This window comes from Ruditapes philippinarum, unplaced genomic scaffold (genome assembly GCF_026571515.1).
Source record: "Ruditapes philippinarum isolate M1 unplaced genomic scaffold, ASM2657151v2 ctg1649_1_1_1_1, whole genome shotgun sequence".
Lineage (NCBI taxonomy): Eukaryota > Metazoa > Mollusca > Bivalvia > Venerida > Veneridae > Ruditapes > Ruditapes philippinarum.
The window spans coordinates 212,223-235,682 of NW_026860787.1; the positions used below are offsets into that span (position 1 = coordinate 212,223).

A 23,460-nucleotide genomic window follows, 5' to 3' on the forward strand; every position below is an offset into this window, starting at 1 on the left:
ATTCCAATGCAAATATATAAATTCAACTCATAGTGTATAAGAATGAGTATTGCCATAATAATAGTCATTGTAAAAACTCGTTTTGTATAAACATGTGCCGTAATAATTACTAATGATGGTATTATAAAAAAAATGGCAGACGTTTAAAATACTAAAAATAGTATAAAGATTTACGCATCTATAATGTACATTGTAAAGTATTATACACTTTTGATTGCTTTTACAAATTCCCGTGATTTTTAATCTACAAATGTACATGTTTAATTTGGAGTATAAATTCGTTCATTATTAAAGAGACATGACTTTGCATTTGCATTACTGTAATGTATTGACTCACTATTGGTCAGCTTGTATCAGTCAGTAGCTGATGAGCCCCGCCTAAATTCACCTGGCATCACATCACCTCTTTGCAGTATCATCAGTAAATAGATTTATAAACCAACAGCTGCATTACATGTTTAATCTATCTACCCATGCTGCCCAACAGCTATAATATAGCAGACGTTACAGTTACAATTTCAGGCAATACAACACAATATGTGTACTTAATTAATGAACTTGTTATTTGGGGGACATTTTGGATGCATACAACTATACTGAGCAATATGAAATTTTATTGTCACTTCTAATAATGAAGATAAATTTTATTTTGTAATTATATGTCTTAAGCATAAATGGATCGCGAAACGTTTTATTGACGATTATAAGCGAACACGCATGTTCAGATACATGAATATATGTGTAAGTTAAAAACATAGATGTTTTAAACAAATTAACTTGTTATCTAAATTGTACTTTAAAATAAGATCCAACGAAATGCTATTTATATATGTGTATAGTTGTAATATCTTCATCAAGAAAAATTAAATATATCACTTGTGGAAATATAGTGATGTCAGATTAACAATAACAATAGGAATTTATCTCGTGACTCATATCATTTTTGTGATACACATAAATATTGTTATTTACAATCTTACAATCTCTAGAATATATAATTTAATTGATTTAACTTATTCATATGTATTGCATTTATTTCAGCCTAATATGATAAATTAATTTTTTACGAAATCAAGAGTAAATAGAGAAAATAAGAAAGCACGAAACGGCAAAATTGAAAATGTTGCAGGCTCAGTTTGATTGTCAAGTGTAACCTACCGTCCACACACCCCCTAGCACCGGCTAGCTTTAACATTTAAATGTGAAATTGTAAAATTTTGAATTTAGAAACAGATGTGTTCATACTGCGGTTATCATGGAACATTCAATATAACACTTTCGTGCCATTCCGTGAAAAGCGGAGAATGATCCATAAGTTAAAGAAAGCTTATGCCCTTAAAGAGAAAACAATAGACTGAACTAAACAAAATTGAATTTTTGAAAGGGGACTAGAGGTTACGAAAACTGCATATCACAAATATCAAATTTATATATAATTTGGTTTATTTCAAGCGGATTATACAAAGGATGAAAAAAAAAATCTTGCTATTTTAAAAATTTCAGAATCTAATCTAATCACGACCAGAGGCCGTCGGAGATCGTCGATTCTTACGGAGACCGTCGATTAGTAGGGCTCAAGGTTTTCGCAACTTCCTTTTCCGGTTTGTACACTAATATGAACCATGGTAAACAAACTTACTCTTATAAATCGCTTGAATTATATGTTAATCTTCATCAATTTCCCACTATTATCTGGTGAAATTTGAATACAAGTTCACTGAGTTGCTTATTTCATTCAAATTTTTCAATGGCAATGCTATTTTGAACGATTAAATGAAGCTGTTTCATCTTGCTACAATATTACTTTTTACTGTAATTTCCACGATATCTATAGTTTCAGTTTCACAGTTTTAGTTACTGATTTTAGTCATTTGCCTAGTTGTATAGTTTGCAAGTACTGATGTCTGGTGTGAACAAGTTTGTAGGTTGATATTGCTTGAAAACCGAAAATTCATTAATCGACGTTTCTCCAGGGTGGTTGACATTTCATTTACATTTGAAGGCGGTTTACTGTACGTAACGTCACATAAAAGTTTCACTCAAGATGAGTTAAACATCTTAGAAAACTAATTTACACTTCATTCCATAGTCCATATTCTTCCATATTTCAAATCAGCACTGATCATGTCAATGATTTGCTGAATTTGGCTAAACTGGTCGGGGACAGGGACAGTCAACAGAGCAGTCTTTTTGAACATTTTCCATTCAGATTTCATAATTTAAAGCTAGCGATTTTTCTACATCATACTGCTTTAAAATCGTTTTCGATCACTCTAAGCAGATATACATTGTATACATTTAAGAGACAGCTATAAGATACAAGGGAATCCGGGAACCAGTCCCTAGCTCTTAATGAATAGACCCCTTGGTTCTTTAACATGCCCAGTGTATAGCACTGATACATGCGAGGATTACCTGGATTTCATACCAGTACACCTCTAGGTAGGTGGGAAACACTGAAAGTGTTTCTGAAAAATCCCAAGGGTGTAACCCAGGATCGAACCCAGGACCTCAGGTGTGATAATCAGTGGTTTAACCAACTGAGCTATCCCACCACCTATATTGAAAATTTTGGCACAGTATAGCTGGGTTATTTCCCTAACTAACAAACTAGTTTATTTAGTTCTGATTATGTTGGCACTTGATTTATATCTGACTCTAATGCCTGTCAAGAAAGGTATCAAAATTACATAAATTGCAGGATTTTTTTTGGCTTATTTTTTTAGCCGATATTTGGTGATATTCCCAATTGGAAATGGTATATTATTTTCCCAATCCACGGGAAAAAATTCCAAGTTGAATGTTAACAAAATAAAAATATTGAATAACAAATTCTAAAATGTTTGAAGATGCCATCCTAGACAGTGATTCTTTGCATTCATTTAATCAACGCAAAATTCAAGTCATACATTTTTCCCAATCTTTAACAAAACTTTGTTGAAAATCCCAACTCAATGGGTATGGGTCATGTTCCAAAAATCCTGGGGGAAAAAACAACCTGAATTGTCCACACTACAGTGCTATGTATCTGGATAGATATCATATGTAATTGATGATGATTTAATTCAAATAAAAGCTTGGGTGTTTAAGTTTATTTTTTAACACGATATCCAATATTTTGCAGCAATTGCTATACTTTGGGATATTCTATATTGTTTATGCTGCAAATAAGTATAGCCAGTATAAAAAGTCTTGTATAGCACTCTGGATGTCCCAATTTTCAGTGTCAACGTTCTTGAAATAGACATTAAAATATTATTGTTTACATAAATTGAAGTAAATTTAATTAATTATTTGTAGAAGAAATATGTAATTATTGTTGATTGAAAAGTGACAGATTGTTGATAAACATTAAACAAAGAAAGAAAAACTAAATCAGGCATTTTCATGGCCGTCAGGGTTAGGTGGTTGTCCCGTTTTGGTGGTTCCCAACCAGCAGGGCTTTTTTTCACAGGTTGGGGAAGCAGCCCAGCCCTTAATTTTGGGGAAAAATTACATGGTATATTTGCAAAAGGGGAAGAAAAAACTTGATGTAAATTCAATTTTTGGGGAAAACTGCATGATTTTAAAGAAATTTTCTTTGGGGAAGCAGCCCTTTACCGGCCCCTGTTATAGAAGGTAAAAAGGCCCTGCCCAGTACTGTACAGTACACCAGTTGGGGAAAAAAAATTAATCAATGAAATTTTAAAATGCAGATGAAATGCATATAATGATATGTTTGATCTCTATAAATTTCAGAGTGACAACACAGCAACAATTCGCACCAGGAAGTTCATGACCAATCGTCTGTTATGTCGGAAGCAGATGGTAAGAGGAATTAAGAATTTGTTCTTTTTAGACACTCACCTGGCACTGTGTTCCAGAATGAGCTTTTACATTTAGATTTGTATGCAGTATGTCTGTTCATATTTTTTCTTACATCATCTCTGATACCACTGGGACAATGTTAGTAAAACTTGTTATGTTAATGCCCAGTTGTAAGAATAGAGGCATTATTATTTAAGCAAAATTTTTATTAGTTATATCCCTTTTAAACTTTAATAGTGAATTCAGGGCCCTCAGTCTACCAATCTGCGATCAATATTCAGCCGCAGTCCCCCCAAAAAATGTACTGGGATCCTACATATTATCGGACAAAATATGAAGTGTTTTATCTGTAACTTTTATTTAAAATAATAAAAAAGAATGGAATTTTACCCAAATAATTTTGGGTTCTTAATGCACGTAAACATTCTTTTATCAAACATGAAATTTAACATTTGACTGTAGAAATGTGTCTTTAAAGTAGGCCATTATAAGAGGAAAAAAATCGTGCAAACAACTTAATTTACCGGACATTGTGTTTCAAACATTTTTGAAGTCGTGAATTAAAATTAATCTTTAATCAGCAAGGAAACTATGACTATTAAATGGCAAGGTTTAGATATTTGAAAAACCCAGTATGTCACTAGAAATAGACATGGCAGCCATGTCTGTTATGAAGAGGCCAATATATGGTGCAGGGACTGCGTTCAGGGCGAAGTCGGGTGAAAACTTCACTGTAAATATTTTCACCTCGCCCAATATGATCTGAAAAGCGAAATTCTAGTCGCCCTAAAATCTCAATGAAAAGTCTGACATGTATATTCTCCACTCGATAATACTGCCTAGAGGCAGATTTAATTGTGTAATCTGACGTAATTAGCACACGCGCTGAAGCGTGGCCATAGCGACATTTGGAATTCACACTTGGAAATCCACATCGCTCAAAATAGTGCATTATACGGTACATTAAAGCTGTGAAAGACCCTGATATGAATGCAGCAGATGATAAAAAGCTAGCTAATTGATTATTAAGTTACCTCAAACAATATCCCCTGTACGTTTTGTTTGATTTACAATCCCTTTATGTCCTTTTTGATTTACAATTTCCCCTATATGTCGTGTTTGATTTACAATATCCCCTATATGTCCGGTTTGATTTACAATTTCCCCTATATGTCCTGTTTGATTTACAATATCCCATATACGTTTGCCGTCCATTCTTGTTATCACCATTACATTTATGATAGTAGATCTAATATTCATCATTAAAACTGATGTAAATTGATAGAATTTGGATAATTATTAGGGCTGTGGCGAGTATCCGAGTACTCGGATATTCACGAATCCAGACAGAAAATCGAGTACGAATATTTGTCATAGGCGAAATCGCTGGATCGCGATCTTTCTTAAGATATGTAGTAAACTAAAACTTTAACTGGAACTTTGATGAAAAATGATCTTACACCAGAAAGAAAACTATGCATAAATATAAAATTCCAGGAGGTAAACAACTGACAGTTTGTAAAGCTAGAAATACAAGATATTCAAATGTCAAACGTAAACGGAATAGAGTTAAAAAGAGTTTCTTTATTACTTTATAATGACAACACAAAGATGTATTTATATTGAAAACGTTAAGTTGTTAACCTTGATTAATAAAACTGCATTAATATCTAAACTCTTGAGTTATAGATTGAGTATATCAACCCCAGAGATCTGCCAAGAATTTGAAAGTACTGGGCCCTGGGCCCACTTGGTCTGAAAATGATGGGCCATTTTTACCAAAGTATGGGCCTTGGGAAAATAAGTAAACATTGACCAAAATAACTGTTAAAAAGTTTGTAGATAATTGAATTTCCCTGGTAATAAATCTTAAATCATATTTTATGACAAGTGGTTCACTTATAATTCAGTACTTTACCAATAATTAAAAATTATGCCTACATGGTAACTTTCTAACTAATATTAATTGCAGGCAAAATGAAAATATTTTTTTAATGGCTGCTCAAAAATTTGATATGCAAATTTATTCACATAATTGCTGGTTCTTACTTGTAATGTTTTATATTGTGCATTATCCATTTAATTGTTCCTACTTTGCACCAAATGTCCCTTACCACTGTATATTGACGAATTTTATTGCCTCTTGTATGCCTCTGTGTAGACAGCATACATCAAAGACATTTGCCGACAGACCTTTTGATCATGAAAAAAGTCATGCACAATGTTTCTCTGATTGGTTAATCACCCTGTCAAACATTCTGATGACGAAATATACATCTTTTTTTACACTTCATCAGCCAAAACTTGCGTGAACTTGAGTGACCTTAGGGTTGATCAAGTTGAATACCTGTCAGATTATACTGTAACTTACAGCATTTCTTAAAATAGCAACACTTTTTTTTCAGTTACCGATAATCATTTTAAATATTAAGTAGTTGTATAATTTGTTTGTTTGTTTTATTGGATTAAATTTACGGTAGTAGAAATGAGTATCTGTGTGGGAAAGGGATTATGAGAAGAAATGCGGTAAGTAGATAACATGGACAAAAGCTATAGGGGAATGGATAAACTAAAGAATATGCGTAATTACAGGAGCATGGGTAACATGTTGCTGTTGGTACCAGTTTTGACTGGATGACTAAATAACCCAGCAGACAGTTTTGTTTCTTATAAGTCTGGCACAGATTTTTGATGCGCCCATGGCCCTTTGCTGCCGATTTTCCTGCGCCATTCTCATTTTTTTAGCGCCAATGGCGCAAAATCGCGTCCTCGGCAGATCTCTGTCAACCCTTTTGTTAATAAACATGATTCGTGGTTCGATTTGTGAATCGTCACGCATGAATCGTGGATTGAATCGGATCGCCACTTGTCCAACGATCTGCAGCCCTAATAATTATTATGAATTAAAGAACTTCTCTTCTTAATTAATTGCATTTAAAAGTTAAGAGTCAGAAACTGTTGAACCTAGAAAAAAAATTAAAAAATGTTGTGTTGATGCAGGGCTCTCGTTAGCATTTTGAGACTGGGGCCGGGGAATTTTGCATGATTTTCAAGTATTTTTCATTGAAGACGGATTTTTTTTTCGGTAAGACTTGAAATTGTGCGACATGTTGGAATGCTAAAAACTGTCCAGAACGTTTTATTTATATATCCATACTAATTTCCGGTTGCCGTTCGCTGAATATATATTCGCCGATCGGCGTTTTCTATGCCCGTTAAATATTAGTTTCAAGGGATTTAAAGGTTGTTTTTTTTTAGGTTTTAGGGGGGGGGGGGCACATTTTTGGTGGGGGAATAGGGCCGATATTCGGCCCCAAATTTTACCAAACGAGAGCCCTGTTATGTAATGTTGTGTTGATGTGAATCAAATGTTTACAATCAACTATTACTTCATTAAATATTATCATAGCGATTTCCAAATACACATTTGTTTATTTTAATGCTGCTTTTGACAATTAAAATTGATCCGTTTCACAGCATTTTTGTCAGCGGAATATAATATGTCTGCTCTGTTGCACATGGTTTGATATTGCACTGGGAAGACTTTCCTCCTGATGTTTCACAATAGCAAATTGTATAAAAAAACAACAATGAATTTAAGTGGATAGTTAATTGATATTTAGCCAAAAGGGAAATTAAAATAATTCACCAATCCACTGAAATTCCCCCTGCTGAGGGTAGTGACCTACTTCCTGCAAATTGGATTGAGGGCCCTGTTGAAAATAATTGTTATTGATAGTTGTTGCCCTTAACAGACAAGCATTTACACGGTATGCAGTTCTCTTTATCTTAATGTTTCAGGTTGTTGATTGTCTCCATCCCGGCAAAGCCACATTAGCTAAGACAGAGGTGCGAGAAAAGCTGGCACGCATGTACAAGACCACACCTGATGTCATTTTCTGCTTTGGTTTTAAAACACAGTTTGGTGGAGGAAAAACATCAGGCTTTGCCCTCATATATGACAGCTTAGACTTTGCAAAAAAGTTTGAACCAAAATACAGACTTGCTCGAGTGAGTTTCATGTAGTAGATTTGAAGGGCATCTGGTATTGGTTTAGATAATCTCTATTCAGTACTGAAAAGAACAGTTGACAATGTGTATGGATTCTTCATAATGTCTGAAACCATTGTGCAGGGATTGAAAAAAATTTCAGAGCCACTTGTTCTGAAGAATGAGTGGCTTCAAATTTCTACTCGTCCTGCATGGTATGCTACTTGTCAGGATTTTCAGAAAGAATCTCGCCTATGCAATCAACCGCTAGAAATTTTAATAATTAGTTTGTTAACACAAAATTTAACGAATCAAAAATGGAAACAAAGCTTGTGATTTAGGTTATGTATTAATCACGCAAGTAATAGAGCATTGTCGGGCATCTTCCAGTCACACCCGTATCTATTTAACAATGCGTAGTGTGCATAACCTAAAACACAAACTTTGTTTCGGGTTTTCCATCTTTAAAAGTAAGTAAACAAGATTATGAGAATTCTAGCTTCCTATTACATAGGCAAATTTCCGCTTGTCTGGTATCATTTTTTACTCGTCCTGCATCGATCTCACCTCATAAATATGAGGGGATGAGTGGATATTTTCGATCCCTGCTGTGTGACATTCTCAAGTAATATTATTCCCTTTCCAAATCAGAATAGCTATGTAGTAACTGTAGTTTATAGATATTTGGGTAAATTTTGATGAAAATTCAGCACAATATATTTGTGTGAGTTGTAAAAAAGGATTTTAGTAACATTTTGAAGAATTGCTTATGTAGTTTATTGACTGCATGAGAAAAAATGAGCCGCGTCAAGACAAAACCAACGTAATGGGTTTGCGACCAGCATGGATCCAGACCAGCCTGCGCATCCGCGCAGTCTGATCAGGATCCATGCTGTTCGCTATAAGTTTTTCTACTTGCTATAGGGTTTGTAAGCGAACAGTATGATTCCTTTGTCGTGACGCGGCTCAAATGGACATACTGAAGTCATAAATTTCATTGCAAAAGAAATAACAAAATTTTTAACATTTTGCTTAATTTATGTTTAAATAAGCCTTAATTATTACAGCATGGATTAGTTGAGATTAAAAGAACAGGTAGAAAACAGAGAAAAGAAAAGAAAAACAGAGTAAAGAAAGTAAGAGGGACAAAAAAAGCAAAAGTTGGAACTGGCAAAAAGGTAACTAGAATATACATTCTAAAATTTAGCTGAATTAAAAAATTAATGCAGTGGCAGTCAAATAAAATTGTCTTTAGGAAATGTATTTTTAACAATAGTATTCATAGCTATATTATCACATATAGCAGACTTTAAAAATACACAGCTAAGGTCTTAGTCTTTATGCCATTTGCCCCTCAGCAGTTATATTCTTTCCAGAAAAGTATGCCACTATAAAACAGTTTACTACGATACATTTTGGAATATTCTGTTTCAAATTCAAAAAATGATTTTTGCAGCAGATAATTAGCTTTATACACTTTAGTATAAGTTTCCTCTCTAAGTATAAGTGGTGTGAAATAAAAAAAAAGTTCATTATTCATTGTTGAATACAATACATTGGACTCTGCCAGCCTTTTTGAATCAGCATGTTTGAGTGACACACATTTATTTGTTTTTACAGAAGTTAATTTTATCAGGTAGAATGCTACAGTATTTAGAGTGTGATTTTAAGATTTACTTTGTCCCACCCCTAAAATTTGTTTTTTCACTTCATTGCTGTAATTATTAATGTCCATCTGTCTCCACAATTACTAGATATTTTGATAGTTTAGTACAGAAAATGTTCATTTTAAATGCATATGCTCGTAACAAAAAAAAACAACAAAAGTACAGGATGACAGTATATATAATGAGATTGCCCCTTACAGGCGACATCCAAGCAAACGCTTTTCTAGGGCAAAGCATCTACATGCATTGAGGGATTTTAATGTAAATGGCACAAATTTTTACAATTTTGAGGTCCCTGTGGCCAATGTTGAAGTTAGATTAAAGATATAAATGGGTGTGTGGACAATAAGTAGTTTTGAATTGAGTGATTAATTATCACAAATTTTCACAGAGGACTTAGTCTTATTAGCATTATGTCACCAGAGATAACTTAATGTCCAAAGTAGAGTATATATGGCTATTTGATATCATGAGATGTCTCGCTTGCATGAACCTAATCAACACCATTAGGGGTAGTGTCATGCTCATGAACAAATCTCTAGGTCAAACTGTTCAACAGTGTTACACACAAATTAAAGTCCTTTCGGGTAAGGTCAAGGTTAGATATTTGATAAGTATAAAAATTTATATTTGTAGTCTTGAAGTAAAATATAATATGACAGATGCATAAGACAGAGTATTTTCAGCATAATATAGGTCAATATATCATGGTCAGCAAAGACATCATGAATTGTTGGGTTTTGGTGTAAATTTTCATAACATTATTGAGACACTAAACCATTTATGATGGGCATATTTTATGAAGTTAGATCAAGAACATACTTATAACTTAAACGATAAACTCATTTTCAAATGAACTATTTAATGGAGTTCAGATGGACACATTCACGATCCCCTAATTTTTTTTTTGCCTAGTGTGTGTGATATCTAACTTTAGAATGCTACTTACTAGTGAAGAATATTGAAAGATAGTGTGGCTTCATGTAATTTTCTCAGGCTCTTTACTTAATATGTACATCACTTAGTGTTTTTCATTTAGATTCAGTTACAGTTTAACACTTAATACAAAAAGTAAAATTTGTGTCTGAATATGTTTAAAAAGTTTTCTTCTTTCTTATGACACAAAACTACAAATAAAATTGAAGATAATGACAATTTTTGTCAGTAATACATTTGTACCATGAAAATTAGATGTTTTACAATTTTTATGCCCCCGGACATATAGTAATTGAACCGTCCGTCCGTCTGTCCGTACGAGGTTAACCTAGAACGGCAAGTTGGATTTTTCTTAAGTTCTACCTGTACCAATGGCTTCTAAGTTTACACACTTACTAATCAATACAAAGTACATGATCTGGGCAAGTTTCATAACTCTGGCTTTCATATTTACCAAGTTATTGCCCTTTTCAGCACTTAGAAAATGAAAAATGGTTAACCTAAAACGGCAAGTTGGAAATATCTTAAGTTCTATCTATACTAATGGCTTTATAATTTCCATACTTACTTATCAATACAAAGCACATGATATTGCCAAGTTATATAACTGTGTCATCCATATTTCCCAGTTATTTCCCTTTTTTCACTTTGAAAATAGGGCCTTGTCTGGTTAACCTATTTCGGCAAGTTGGATTTATCTTAAATTTCTCCTAATTGCTTAATTTCTTTACTGATATCTTTCATATTTAGTAGGTGGATAACTTTGATGGTCCTCAAATTTTTTTTTGGAGTAAGCGGTCTCTAGGGTCAAGGTCAAGGTCACTGGTTTAAAAAATAAATATAAACCTTTTTGCTCATACAGCCTTTATTTTTTAGTTGATGTCTTAGTTTAATACAAACACCTCCTTCTTTGGGTGTAGTATGGGGTCATTTGGGTCAAGGTCAATGTTACCAATGTCAAGGTCACCAATGTTAAAAATAGATTTTTACAGGTGTATTGACCTTATTCTATAGACAGATGTTATTTATAATTGATATAAACATAAACTTTGATTGAGTTAGTGGTCAGTTGGGTCAAGGTCACCAGTGCTAAAAATAGATTTTTACACATTTGCTCATACAGCCTTTATTAAGTGACAGATATATTTTATATTTGGTAGGAAGATAACTTGCATGGTATTCATCCTTTTGATTGGGGTAGGGATCAGTGGGTCAAGGTCACTTGTGCTAAAAATAGATTTTTACACTTGCCCATACAGCTTTTATTTATTAACAGTTGTATTTCATATTTGGTAGGAAGATAACTTGCATGGTATTCTGTCTTTGGATGGAGTAAGGGGTCAGTTGGGTCAAGGTCACAAGTGCTAAAAATAGATTTTTACACTTTTGCCCATACAGCCTTTATTTATTGACAGATGTATTTCATATTTGGTAGGAAGATAACTTACATGGTATTCTTCTTTTGGATAGAGTTAGGGGTCAGTTTGGTCAAGGTCACCAGTGCTCAAAATAGATTTTTACACTTTTGCCCATACAACCTTTATTTAATGACAGATGTATTTCATATTTGGTAGGAAGATAACTTGCATGAAGTTGAATATTTTTCAACTTCACAAGTCAGAGCAATGACTTGGCAACTTATATTTTTCATAATTACAAAATGCCATGACTTTGTCAAGCTATAAAACTTGTGTTTACAATTTTTGATGATTTTTCTGTCCATAACTGAGTGAATGGGTAAACATTTTATGAAGTATTGTTACTGACAAGAATCTGAGCCGGGGGCATTTGTGTTTAACAAACACGTTCTTGTTCTCAACTTAAATTTACATTACATAATTAAATTTTTGAGACAAAATTTAGAAATAATAAGAAATTCCACCTTTTCTAACTTTACAAAATTGCATCAGATACATTAATTGATAGGCTTTAGAATATGTAGAGACAAACTTTATTTCAGGGCGTCCATGCCAATATGTAGGATAATCATTTCTTAAAAGTTGAATTAATTAAGTAAAGCTTTTTAGGGTAAAAATATATTAGATGTCTTTTATAGATATATTTTTTAAAATGTTTACTCTCATCATTCTATATTATAAGTGATAGTGCTATGTTATTGGCCACAGCCTTAAATTAAAGTACATGCTATAGAGTATTAATATCTCCAAGTGAAGTTTAATATTTCTGCTTTAACTTAACATTGAAACTGGCTTTGCTTTATCTTCACTTGGATTGATAGATCATGAGCACATATTGTTTAAGGCATCAAGAGGCCATATTGTTTTTGGTCTGTATATCACAAAATGTATAACTTGACCAAACATAAAAGTCCCTGCGCTACAGTCTCCAAACTTCATGCACCTTTATGAGCTCTTACATGGATGCAAGTTTTCAGGCATGAAGGTCAGGTTTTGTTACAAATTTCATCATGTTTTACTATTAGATTATGAAGGAAAATGATTATGAATTACAGTTTTAAGGTTTTTCCAAATTTTCAACTTGCACCCATGCTTAACTGACATAACCACTTTTAGGTCAAATGGTCAAGGGCTCCTAAAGGGTATTGCTTCCTTTCAAATATAGTGTTTGTAAAAAAGAAGGGAAATTGACGTTATTTTCAGATTGTTCAGAACTTTAATAAAGAAGTTCAAAGTAGGATGCAATTTTCCTTCAGAACTTTAATAAAGAAGTTCAAAGTAGGATGCAGTTTTCTACCTTATATCAAGGACAATTATAGCTCACCATACCTTAAGTTTTAAATGAAGGCTGGATGCTCAGTTGTCTAGCTTCAATTTTGACCTTGCTTTTTGCTGTAGAATGTTATAAGGTTTTTTGTTTATTTTTATTTTGTGATAAACATTGATAAAACCTGTTTCTTTTAAAGCGGTGTCAATAAATGCACCTCCTGAATGTTGAGAAATAAATGCTATTTTTGTTTTCTATTTCAGTAAACATCAAGAATGTGGGCATGCTGACATGGACATCTTTGTGTTTTACATGTACATATTCGTGTCATAAAGAGAAAAATCTTACTTCTGTTGTACTATTTTTTAATTGTGATCATACAACCATTTCGATTGTTCTTCAAAAGCAAAGTTTTGAGTGTTGCATTGTGGGTCCTTTTTATATGCCCAAAGACCTTCATGACATTTGGTATGGCATTGTCTGCCCTTCTGTAGATAATTGGACTCTGCATGGTTAATAATTTGTTACCCCCTGTCAAAGACAGAGGGATAAAGATTATTTTAGATATTGTCTGCCCAGCTGTTTATCCATCTGTCGAGGAATTAAAACACGGGGGAGGAAGTGTTACACGAAGGATGGAGTTCTTATGATAACTGTCACGAAGTTCCTGAAAAACGTTACGGATTTCTGTGGAAAACTTTTTTATTTACTTGGAGAACTCACGTGAAAAATGGTCATTTTTACCTTTAAATGGGGAGTTTGAGGTGCTAAATTAAACTTTGATAATTAAGCTTGCCCTACATATTGTATAATGTTTCGCCTTTTTATAAAAAAACATTTAGTAGTTAAGTAAAATTTCCAAATTACTTGCTCATTCGTACATATTGACCTTTTCATTTGTGATCTTCTTCGTTGCTATACATAATTATAATGCAGGGTTGCAAACGTAAAGCCCAGGATAATCAATTTATACCCGATTTTTCAAATGTCGCGGAGTTCTTGTGATAACTCAAAATATGTCCTGGAGTTCTTATGATAACTTTTGTTACTGCCAGTGTGTTTCTTGTGCTAAATTACGGCCCGTTTAAGCGTATTTTATTAGTCAATAAGTGTGTAAATCATTATGAAGCATTATGACCATTTTTCACGTGAGTTCTCCAAGTAAATAGAAAAGTTTTCCACAGAAATCCGTAACGTTTTCCAGGAACTCCGTGACGGTTATCATAAGAACTCCAAACAAGTTATCATAAGAACTCCATCCTTCGTGTAACACTTCCTCCCCCGTGTAAAAAGAGCACAAAACTTAACAATTTTAGTTTGGAATTTAAAACTTTGTATGTGATTAATCTCATTCAGAAGTGCTGTGCTTAAGAATGGTAACTCTTTTTGCAAAATTTTGGAGTTACAGACTTACTGCCCTTTGCAATTTTTTCCAAACTTACTTTTGTATTGTCATAACTAGATAAGTATTGACTTGAAAATTTATAGACTGATCTCATTTAGGGCAATGTATTGGAACAAATTTCTCTTTTTCCATAATTTTTTAGTTCTTTCTGTGTAATTTTACTCCAGGTTATCACTGGGTAAAGTAATGGAGATATGAGTTTGATTTTTCACAGCTCTCGTCTCGTCAATAATTTTTCTCCAGCTGATGAGTAAAGTGAAATTTCATAGCTGCCATCAACGATGAGCACACTGTTTTAGAATATCAGTTTTGAGTTATTTTGCTCTTTAATTTTTATCAGCCACAAAAGTCAAGGAAATATATAGTGATTGAACTGTCCGCCTATACAAGGTTAACTTAAAATGGCAAGTTGGAATTCTTAAGTTCTACCTGTACCAATGGCTTCATAATGTACACACTAATCAATGCAAAGTACATGATCTTGGCAATTTACATAACTGGCTTCCATTTTTACCAAGTTATTTCTCCTTCCGTCCGACATTTTTGTTCGGAGCATATCTCTAAAAGTATTTGAGTTATCAACTTGAAACTTCATAGGTGGATAGACCTCATTGAGGAGGAGTGCAGTGCACAAGAATGATAACTCTACCTTTTAAATTTTTGAGTTATTGCCCTTTGTTATTTTTCAAAATTGATTTTTGTCCAGAGCATAACTCCAAAAGCCTATGAGATATCAACATGAAACTTCATAGGTGCATAGATCTCACTCAGGAGGTGTGCAGTGCACAAGAATGATAACTCTACCTTTCATAATTTTTGAGTTATTACCCTTTGTTATTTTTCATACCTAATTTTTCACCCGAGTGGAGCATAACTCAAAAGTGTTTGAGATGTCAACATGAAATGTCATAGGTGGATAGATTTTATTGAGGAGGAATGCTGTGCACAAGAATGATAACTCTTCCCTGTACAATTATTGAGTTATTGCCCTTTGTTCTTTTTCATACCTAATTTTGTCCGGAGCTTATCTCAAAAAGTATTTGAGGTATCAACTTGAAACTTCATAGGTGGATAAATCTCATTGAGGAGGAGTGCATTGCACAAGAATGATAACTCTACCCTGCATTATTTTTGAGTTATTGCCCTTTGTTATTTTTCATACTTAATTTTTCAATTCATTTTTTTTCTCAAAAAGTATTTGAGGTATCAACTTGAAACTTCATAGGTGGATAGATTTTACTGAGGAGGGATGCAGCACACAAGAATGATAACCTACCCTGCATTATTTTTCAGTTATTGCCCTTTGTTATTTTCAGCCATCAGTATTCACATAGGTTTCAAATCTGTAATCACTATAGCCATCAGTTTTCATTACCAAAAGACCTCTTAAAATGGAATTATTCTGCTCTACTACATATACATTCTTCCAATGAGCAAACATTCGGCGGGGGATGGCCATGTTGACATGGCTCTTGTCAACACTTTGAAATTGAATATGGTTAATCTAAACTGGCAAGTTGGATATACATGTATCTATCTATACACTAATGGCTTTATAGCTTCCACATTTATCAATGCAAAGTACATGATGTTGCTAAGTTATATAACTGTACCGTCCGTTTTCCCAGTTATTTCCCTTTTTATACGCCAATTTCGGCGTATATTGTCAGAGCTGCATTACTGGTACTGGTACTGGTACTGCAGTACGTACTGCAGCGATTTTGCAAGTACTGGTACTGATACTGAATTACTCTTACAAAATTTTGCTACTACTGGTACTGGTACTGCATTACTGTCTTAAAAAGTGGTACTGCTACTGCATTACCCAGTACTTTTGGTTTTGATAAAAATTAAAAATAACATCAATTTTTGTCATATAATAAAGCTGTAAATTACATTAACTATATTTTATTTTTGTGAAAAAGTAAGTTATCAAATCTAAAGATAATTTGCTGCAATATTCCTTCCAAATGTTAACATACGAGTATTCATCATAAAAAGCACCAAAGACTTTAAGTAAAAGTTAAATTACGATAGACAGACTCAATAAATCTTTACCCTAAAATATCCTTATTAAATCTTTTATTACTTTGTATTTACTAGTAAAAGAGCAAAATAAACACTATTAATTAATTTCTTCTATTCTAAAAAATCCCATTTCAAGTGAAAAAAGTGATATTGTTTATTATAAGCACCATAAAAAGTTGTTATTTACTTTGGTTTAAATTGAACAGAGGTGTGAAGGTGTGAAAGGCAACAGAAGACTGTTGTGTTTTAAATAAAAGATGTTTGCATTGTATTTATACAGTTGACTGGTTACAAAACAGTTAGATATGACATGAATTTATGTTGTAAATATTGTTTGTAAAAAGTATGTTAAAACTATAAAGTTGTAAATATGTTATGTTTACTTTAAAGCAGCACGCCTCCAGAGTCCAGATTCATCCGAATTTTCATGATAATTTTGAAAAAGTATTTAAAGGTAAAATATTGTTAAATGAACAAAGATAGTACTTGACACATTACAATCGGCACTTAAAATCCACGTTAATTACCAAAAAGAGGTCAAATTAATCATGCATAAATAGCCCCTACTCCGTTAGTAACGCAGTAGAAATATGGTGATAAATACTACAAAATACAGTCATTAATTGCACATAAGATATAAATCTTTAATTTGTTTACTTTTGTCAAAGTTTTAGTAATTTTTTTCCAAGTTTAATTTTCTTGAAATATTTTGGGTCATCTGGAGGCATGCAGCTTTAAAGTAAATTATGATTTTATTTCTTTGCTGAATAATATTTGCAATTATTTGTTTGACACTGTATTTATTCAAACTTTGATGAATATATAAAAGTAATGGTACTGATACTTAATTACTTCACCAAAAAAAGTACTGGTACTGCAGTACCGAGCTAAAATCTAGTACTGGTACTGGTAATGGTACTGCATAATTTGCCAAGTACTGGTACTGGTACTTAAGTACTACACCCTTAGTACTGATGCAGCTCTGTATATTGTGCACCTGGTTGTCCGTCTGTCAGTTAGCAGGTATTTGTGTCCTGTCTGTATCTTTTGAACCGGTGGAAGGAAATTGAAACTACTTGCCAGAAATGTTAACCATAAATATATTCGTTAGAGCTTGCAGCAAGGTAAAGGATTTTAAGAAGCGAATTATTTTCATTAACGGTAAGCTACTCAAACAGGGCTACCGCTATTATAAATTACGTAAATATTTTACAATCGTAACATTGATTTAATTTCAAAATTCAATAGTAATCTAAAAACACGTCTGCGACAAGGAAAAAGCCGGCTTGATTTTTACGGGGATATTGTATACAAACTTCCTAAGATTTTGGGTCTTAGTAATTTTTCTGTTTTCTTTACTAAAATTAATAAACGTTTTATCAAAAGGGGTTATGAACTTATGACCCTACTATTTTAAGACATACCGCATGCTTAGTACGCTTTCCTCTTTTGATTACATCTGACGGACCAAGTTGGAGACTGATGGACAGTTCATAAAGCCCTTTGGGACTGAATTGTCTTAATGTTCGTCTTCTGTCTTGCTTCGTCGAGTCCTTGTAGGTGATCTTCTTGTTGCTGTGTCTTCCTTTAAGACATTGAGTACTTTTGTTATGGTCATTGGGTTTTCTTTTGTATGTTTCTACATGAGCATTTTGGTCTTTTACTTATTCCCATGACAACTGTTACAATTTCACTCGGCGGGGATTCATTTTATTTACACTGTCTCGTTTATAGGAACATGGTGGGGCTAAGAGTGCATAAGGTTTGATGCACCATTAAACGGTTTAAACTCCCCAGCAGTACCTATGCTACTGACCGTTCCAAGGCGGCGCCCCTCTTGTGTTCATCAGATGTATGTCTTTGTTGTTTTATACTGTTTTGTGTCCCTTGTTTTCTCGTCTACGGTAAGTATCTTTCCCTTTGCCCCTAATTTTTATTTCTTTTATTTGCCCCCCCCCCTTCCCCGGGTCTCCTGTCCCCTTCCCCTGTGCCCTTTGACTTTATGGACCTATTATTCAATCATTTATTTGTTTTCTTTGAGTTCCTTATCAGTTACTAATTATTTCGTCTGATGTGTTATTTTAGTGATGATCCTGCCCATGCTCTGCCTTGTGCCCTGTCCTGTTTTTGTTTGGGATCCTCCTGGGCCATTTGCCACTGGCTCTTGTTGCTGGATCGTGTGGGGGTTGCGTTCATTGAACGCCGCTTTTCTTTGTTGATCTTGTTTATCATATTTTAAGTTTCCTTTGAAAAGTAAACGCTGAATTTACAGCAACTATATTGTTCTTGTGAACATATGAATATATAGGCATTATTTCTTCGCATAATAAACATGCATAGACAACGTTACTTATATTAAGTTAGTATGCGGTGGGTTGGTGTGTAAATAATAAATGCAAAAATGTTTTTTTTTCTTTTTTCTCAGATACACATGTTTTAAGCATCCGCCTTTTTAAGCAGGGCTTTTCTCAAGCAGCAGTTCATTAATTTATGTTTTATACCATAATAAACAAGTATATAACCAGGATAACATTCACACCTATGCACCCAGATGTACATGAAAAATAATTCAACCACGGTTGGCTCTCGCTATCGTTCTCTTCAACAAAATTTGCACGTGCCCTACGGGTTCGAGCCTTTATAGTGTTGTTATCAATTACAGCAAAAATAGGAGAGTTTATATAGGGGCAATGCCCATCAAACATGACAGAAGAATTTAGTTTTTACCGTAAAAATTGGCAACGTACATGGTACATGTATTACTTTAGTACATCTGGATGCAAATCATGCTCATTCAATTTAAAGTACATTAATTCTTAAGATATGACAAGAAAAATGTATGCAATAATCTTCCGCAATATCAACGGCATGAACCTTATGGTGACTCACATCTATTATTAAAGACTTGCTTTGTATTGTCATATCGTTGTCATAGATTCTTTACGTTTGTATGGCAAAAATTGATACCTTTAAGAAATCAAAATATCCGTTGAATACATGAGAATGACCCCGCCTCATTAAATTTAGATTAAGGTAGAGAGTGTTTTTGCTGCAAACCATTTACATGTAATTTGTTTCGGTAGACCGATACCATAGGTACTTTATTAATGTTCTCTAAAACTGCCAGGAATAATGTATAGATGAAGACTAAACGTATTTTATCCTGTAAGTCAATGCTTTACATGCATAAAGCCTTTTTTTTCAGCCTAAAAATTTGCGTAAGCAAAACAATCTATAAAATGAAAAAAAAAAAACAAAAAAAAACAAGAAACGGAGGTAAGAAATACACACCAAAAACCAACATTATATAACCAATTTTTGTGCTAAGGATGACAATTACGCTTCAAAATGATTTATACACTTATTGACTAATAAAATGCGCTAAAACTCGCCGTAACTTAACCCATTACTTCATGAGCATTTTGTGAAAAATGGCTGTTTTCATTGAAAAGTCTCTCGTTACAAGTTCAAATTGCTATAATACTATAAAAACTGCTTCAACACTAATCAAACTTGGCACAAATGTTGACTGGACCATTGCCCTTGCAACAACATGCTCAGGCTTAAATTTCCTGTTACCACATGGCAATGAGGGGACATCTCAAAATTGCAAAAAAATCACTGGAACTTCTCAATGGATTGAGATAGAGTCAAATGCTTTTCATCGTTGGTTACACGTTACCATATGATCGATCATGGGTCATTTTTAGCCTCTCACAAGTCAAAAATTTTCTTGGCGAATATTGGGGCTGCCGCCTTCAATCCCCCCCCCCCCCAACAAAGGGGGGGGGGGGTGAAAAAGGCGTTTAAAGACGTGTGTATCGGGTAATGGGTTAACACAAGAAGCACATCTGCAGTAACAAAAGTTATCATAAGAACTCAGTGACATTTGATAACTTTGGTATAAATGTAATTATTAACCTGGGCTTTACAACTTTCCATTATGTACGAATGAGCATGCGCAAGCACTTTGGAAATTTTACTTAAAACTACCAGATTTTAAACAAGAGGCGATGCAAAATGGAAAAGTTTTTTCCGACACATAATTCAACATACAAGGCTTAATTTAGCACCTCAAACTCCCCATTTAAAGATTGAATAAATATCATTTTCACGTGTTTTTCTCCAGTATTAAATAAAGTTTTCCGACAAATCCGTAACGTTTTCCAGGAACTCCGTGACAGTTATCATAAGAATTCCTGACAAGTTATCATGAGGACCTAGCTCATTCCTCGTGTAAAAGTTCCTTCCCCGTGATATTATATATTGAACTATTTTTAAAAGTAAAAACGTCTAAATATTAATCACAATATGGAAAGTATGATTTTAAGAAGCAGCTTGCAATCTTTAAACATATTTTTATAGACACGTATAATTCTTTGAATTCGTGAAAAAATTCTGTTTCATGTGTTTGACAAGAAATTTTAATGGTTCCAATGAATGACTATAAATATAAGCCATTCTAAATATATCAAGTATAATTATATACATGATATTGTCGTAAACTTACTGTCAAGTTGAGAGCCTCGTAAATGGTTTAGTAAAAATACGCTTGTAAAATGCAAATTTACATGAAAACCTTAAAAGTTCCTGTATGTTGTGATCAAAGTGGTTTACCACACTAAGTGAAATTATATATATGTACATAATTATGCAAATAAAACAATTTTCAAACATTGAAGAATATGTAAAATATGTACTGCAAATATTTGTGCATATTATATGTAATCATTAAAATAAATGTATTCATTTCATATTTAAAATTTGACTTAAACTTTATAGAAAATAAATTTCTAATTACCTCCTTTTATTTACATGAAATGTTAAATTCGGTAATAAATTTATAAATAATGCTTTTTGGAACGTACAATATTGATAAATCCTAATTTGAGCATCATATATTTATGATTTAAAACCATAAAAAATTGTGTTTGCTTGTACAGGTACTCCTAATCTTCACAAGTTATGTTAACTATATTACTGTAGACTTATCAATTATACTATTATTACTATTATTTATTATTTCGGTCTTCATCTAGATTTCTATTTTGTCTGAATGTTAATCTCAATGATATCTCATAGGGGTTCAAAGATGGATCATCTTGAGTCAAAAACTAGGTCAAAGAAAAATCTTGTTACTTTACTATAGAAGTGAATAACAGTCTAGAGGTCACAATATTTGTATTTGTTCTTCAGGAAACTTTGTTAGAATGTTCATCCTAAAACTAGGTCACAATGTCAAATCAAGGGATAACATAAATAAATAAAGAATTTAAAAGTTATTTATTTTTTATTTAATGCCTCTATGATATATTGGTTAGGTTAGAATTTGGGTCCTCTTGGATTAAACAAATATCAATTGAAAGATAGATCAATGTCACGTACAGTTTTATTTCATACACCAAATGTATATTCATCAATCTTTTTTTGAATTTGTTACTTATTTGTAGTTTTTATAATATAACATCTTGGTAACCTTAAAAATGGGTCAAAATTATGTCCATGAAAAACATATGCAATTTTTCAATTTTTTGTAATTTGTATGTATACATTTAGATAAAGCTGAGCTATTATATATATAGTCTCAGGTAAGCAAATTAGGACCATCACTGCTCTATTGCTATGTATTTGACCTATGGGACTGCGTTCGGCGAATATTGCTCTCTTTTATTTTGTTGTTGCTAATATTTCTGTATATATATGTGAAGATATATTGCTTAAACTCAAATCGCCTATTTAGTATTTCTGTCTTGTAACTAGTCAAAGCGTGATAATGATAGATTTCATCACATTAATACAGCCCGGCAAACGTATAAATAGCCCCGAGACGTAACACTCATTTATTTAACTGAAAACTTTATCTTTATATTGTGTTAATTAAGTGTGAGAGACCTATTTTGGAGTGCGATGTGGTTCGTGTATGCATCTATCATCCTATTTACGCCGCATATTGAATGTGTTGGTCGTTGGGATGTATTTTCTACAAATACACTTTTGCAATGGGTGAACAGCTCGTTAAGGCACGAGTCAGATCGCATCGACAACAACATTAATTTTGGAGTCAGCACGACAGTGTGTAAATCCATTCATCTAAGCATGGTGGTCAAGAATGGGGCACACTATCCAAGCGAAACACAGATGCATCGGATAAAAACTCTTCATGAAAAAATTGTTAAGTTGAAAGATCCTAAAAAGTTCGTAGACCTAGATAACTGGAAGCTTCGATATGACATGAATATGGCAGGAGAACTGTCAAGTAGAGGGATAGAGGAAATAACTGAACTAGGTAACAGATTCGGTAAAATGTTCACGCCCGTTCTAAAACAGGATCCTAAAAATGAAGTTGAAATATTATCTTCTGATGATCAAAAATCAATCAATTCTTCAAAATATTTCGAGCTAGGTCTTAGTAATCAACTTATAAATATGAATATACATAACAGAGAAGTAAACAACACGGAATTAAACATTGCCAAACATTGCTATAATTTTGAAAAGCAACAACAAGATGATTCAAATTCCCTAAAACAGTTTCACCTTTTCTCCAAGACTCCAGAGTTTATGACAATAGTCAACTCAGTGAGAAGAAAATTAGGAATGAGCAGCAACCTAGCAGCAGGTTGGCATTTTTCTTTCTTGACTTTCTTTATTATTTATTCCCTAAAATATGTAGTAGCATTTACATATGTGTGAACGCGACCATTATGGTAAAAATTATTTGCAAATAAATTTTTGAAACTTATTGTATCTCATTGAAATTTAAGAATACGCATTGGCAGTGACATTTTATTATTGCCTTTTTTCTAACCTGTTATTATGTTAATTAAGTCTTGATATATTTCACTTTTTATTTTTACCAAGCTGATCTTTATTTGATAAATGAATGGTGTGCCTATGGGACATATATTTCAAACGACATGACCTGGTGTCAGCTTCTATCAG

At 33.1% G+C, this 23,460-nt stretch overlaps 2 protein-coding genes across 2 annotated transcripts; both read left to right on the top strand.

The window, feature by feature from the left end:
• The first annotated feature begins 1,539 nt into the window (after nucleotides 1-1,539).
• Nucleotides 1,540-13,432, top strand: LOC132713403 (small ribosomal subunit protein eS24-like). Its single transcript, XM_060695990.1, has 5 exons — nucleotides 1,540-1,625; nucleotides 3,739-3,807; nucleotides 7,609-7,818; nucleotides 8,865-8,975; nucleotides 13,349-13,432. Exons 1-5 carry the CDS (start codon nucleotides 1,623-1,625, stop codon nucleotides 13,349-13,351), a joined length of 396 nt encoding a protein of 131 aa, XP_060551973.1. The 5' UTR covers nucleotides 1,540-1,622; the 3' UTR covers nucleotides 13,352-13,432.
• Nucleotides 13,433-21,966: 8,534 nt separating this feature from the next.
• On the top strand, nucleotides 21,967-23,457 carry LOC132713388 (multiple inositol polyphosphate phosphatase 1-like; the record flags this gene model as incomplete). Its single annotated transcript, XM_060695962.1, has 2 exons — nucleotides 21,967-23,137; nucleotides 23,380-23,457. Coding segments are annotated over exons 1-2 (790 nt in total), but the record flags the coding sequence as incomplete, so codon positions are not given.
• Nucleotides 23,458-23,460: the final 3 nt, after the last annotated feature.

Coding starts and splice junctions, on each gene's coding strand:
- LOC132713403 (XM_060695990.1), top strand. Junction 3,808..7,608: donor TGTTATGTCGGAAGCAGATG/GTAAGAGGAATT, acceptor TTAATGTTTCAG/GTTGTTGATTGTCTCCATCC. Junction 7,819..8,864: donor CAAAATACAGACTTGCTCGA/GTGAGTTTCATG, acceptor TAATTATTACAG/CATGGATTAGTTGAGATTAA.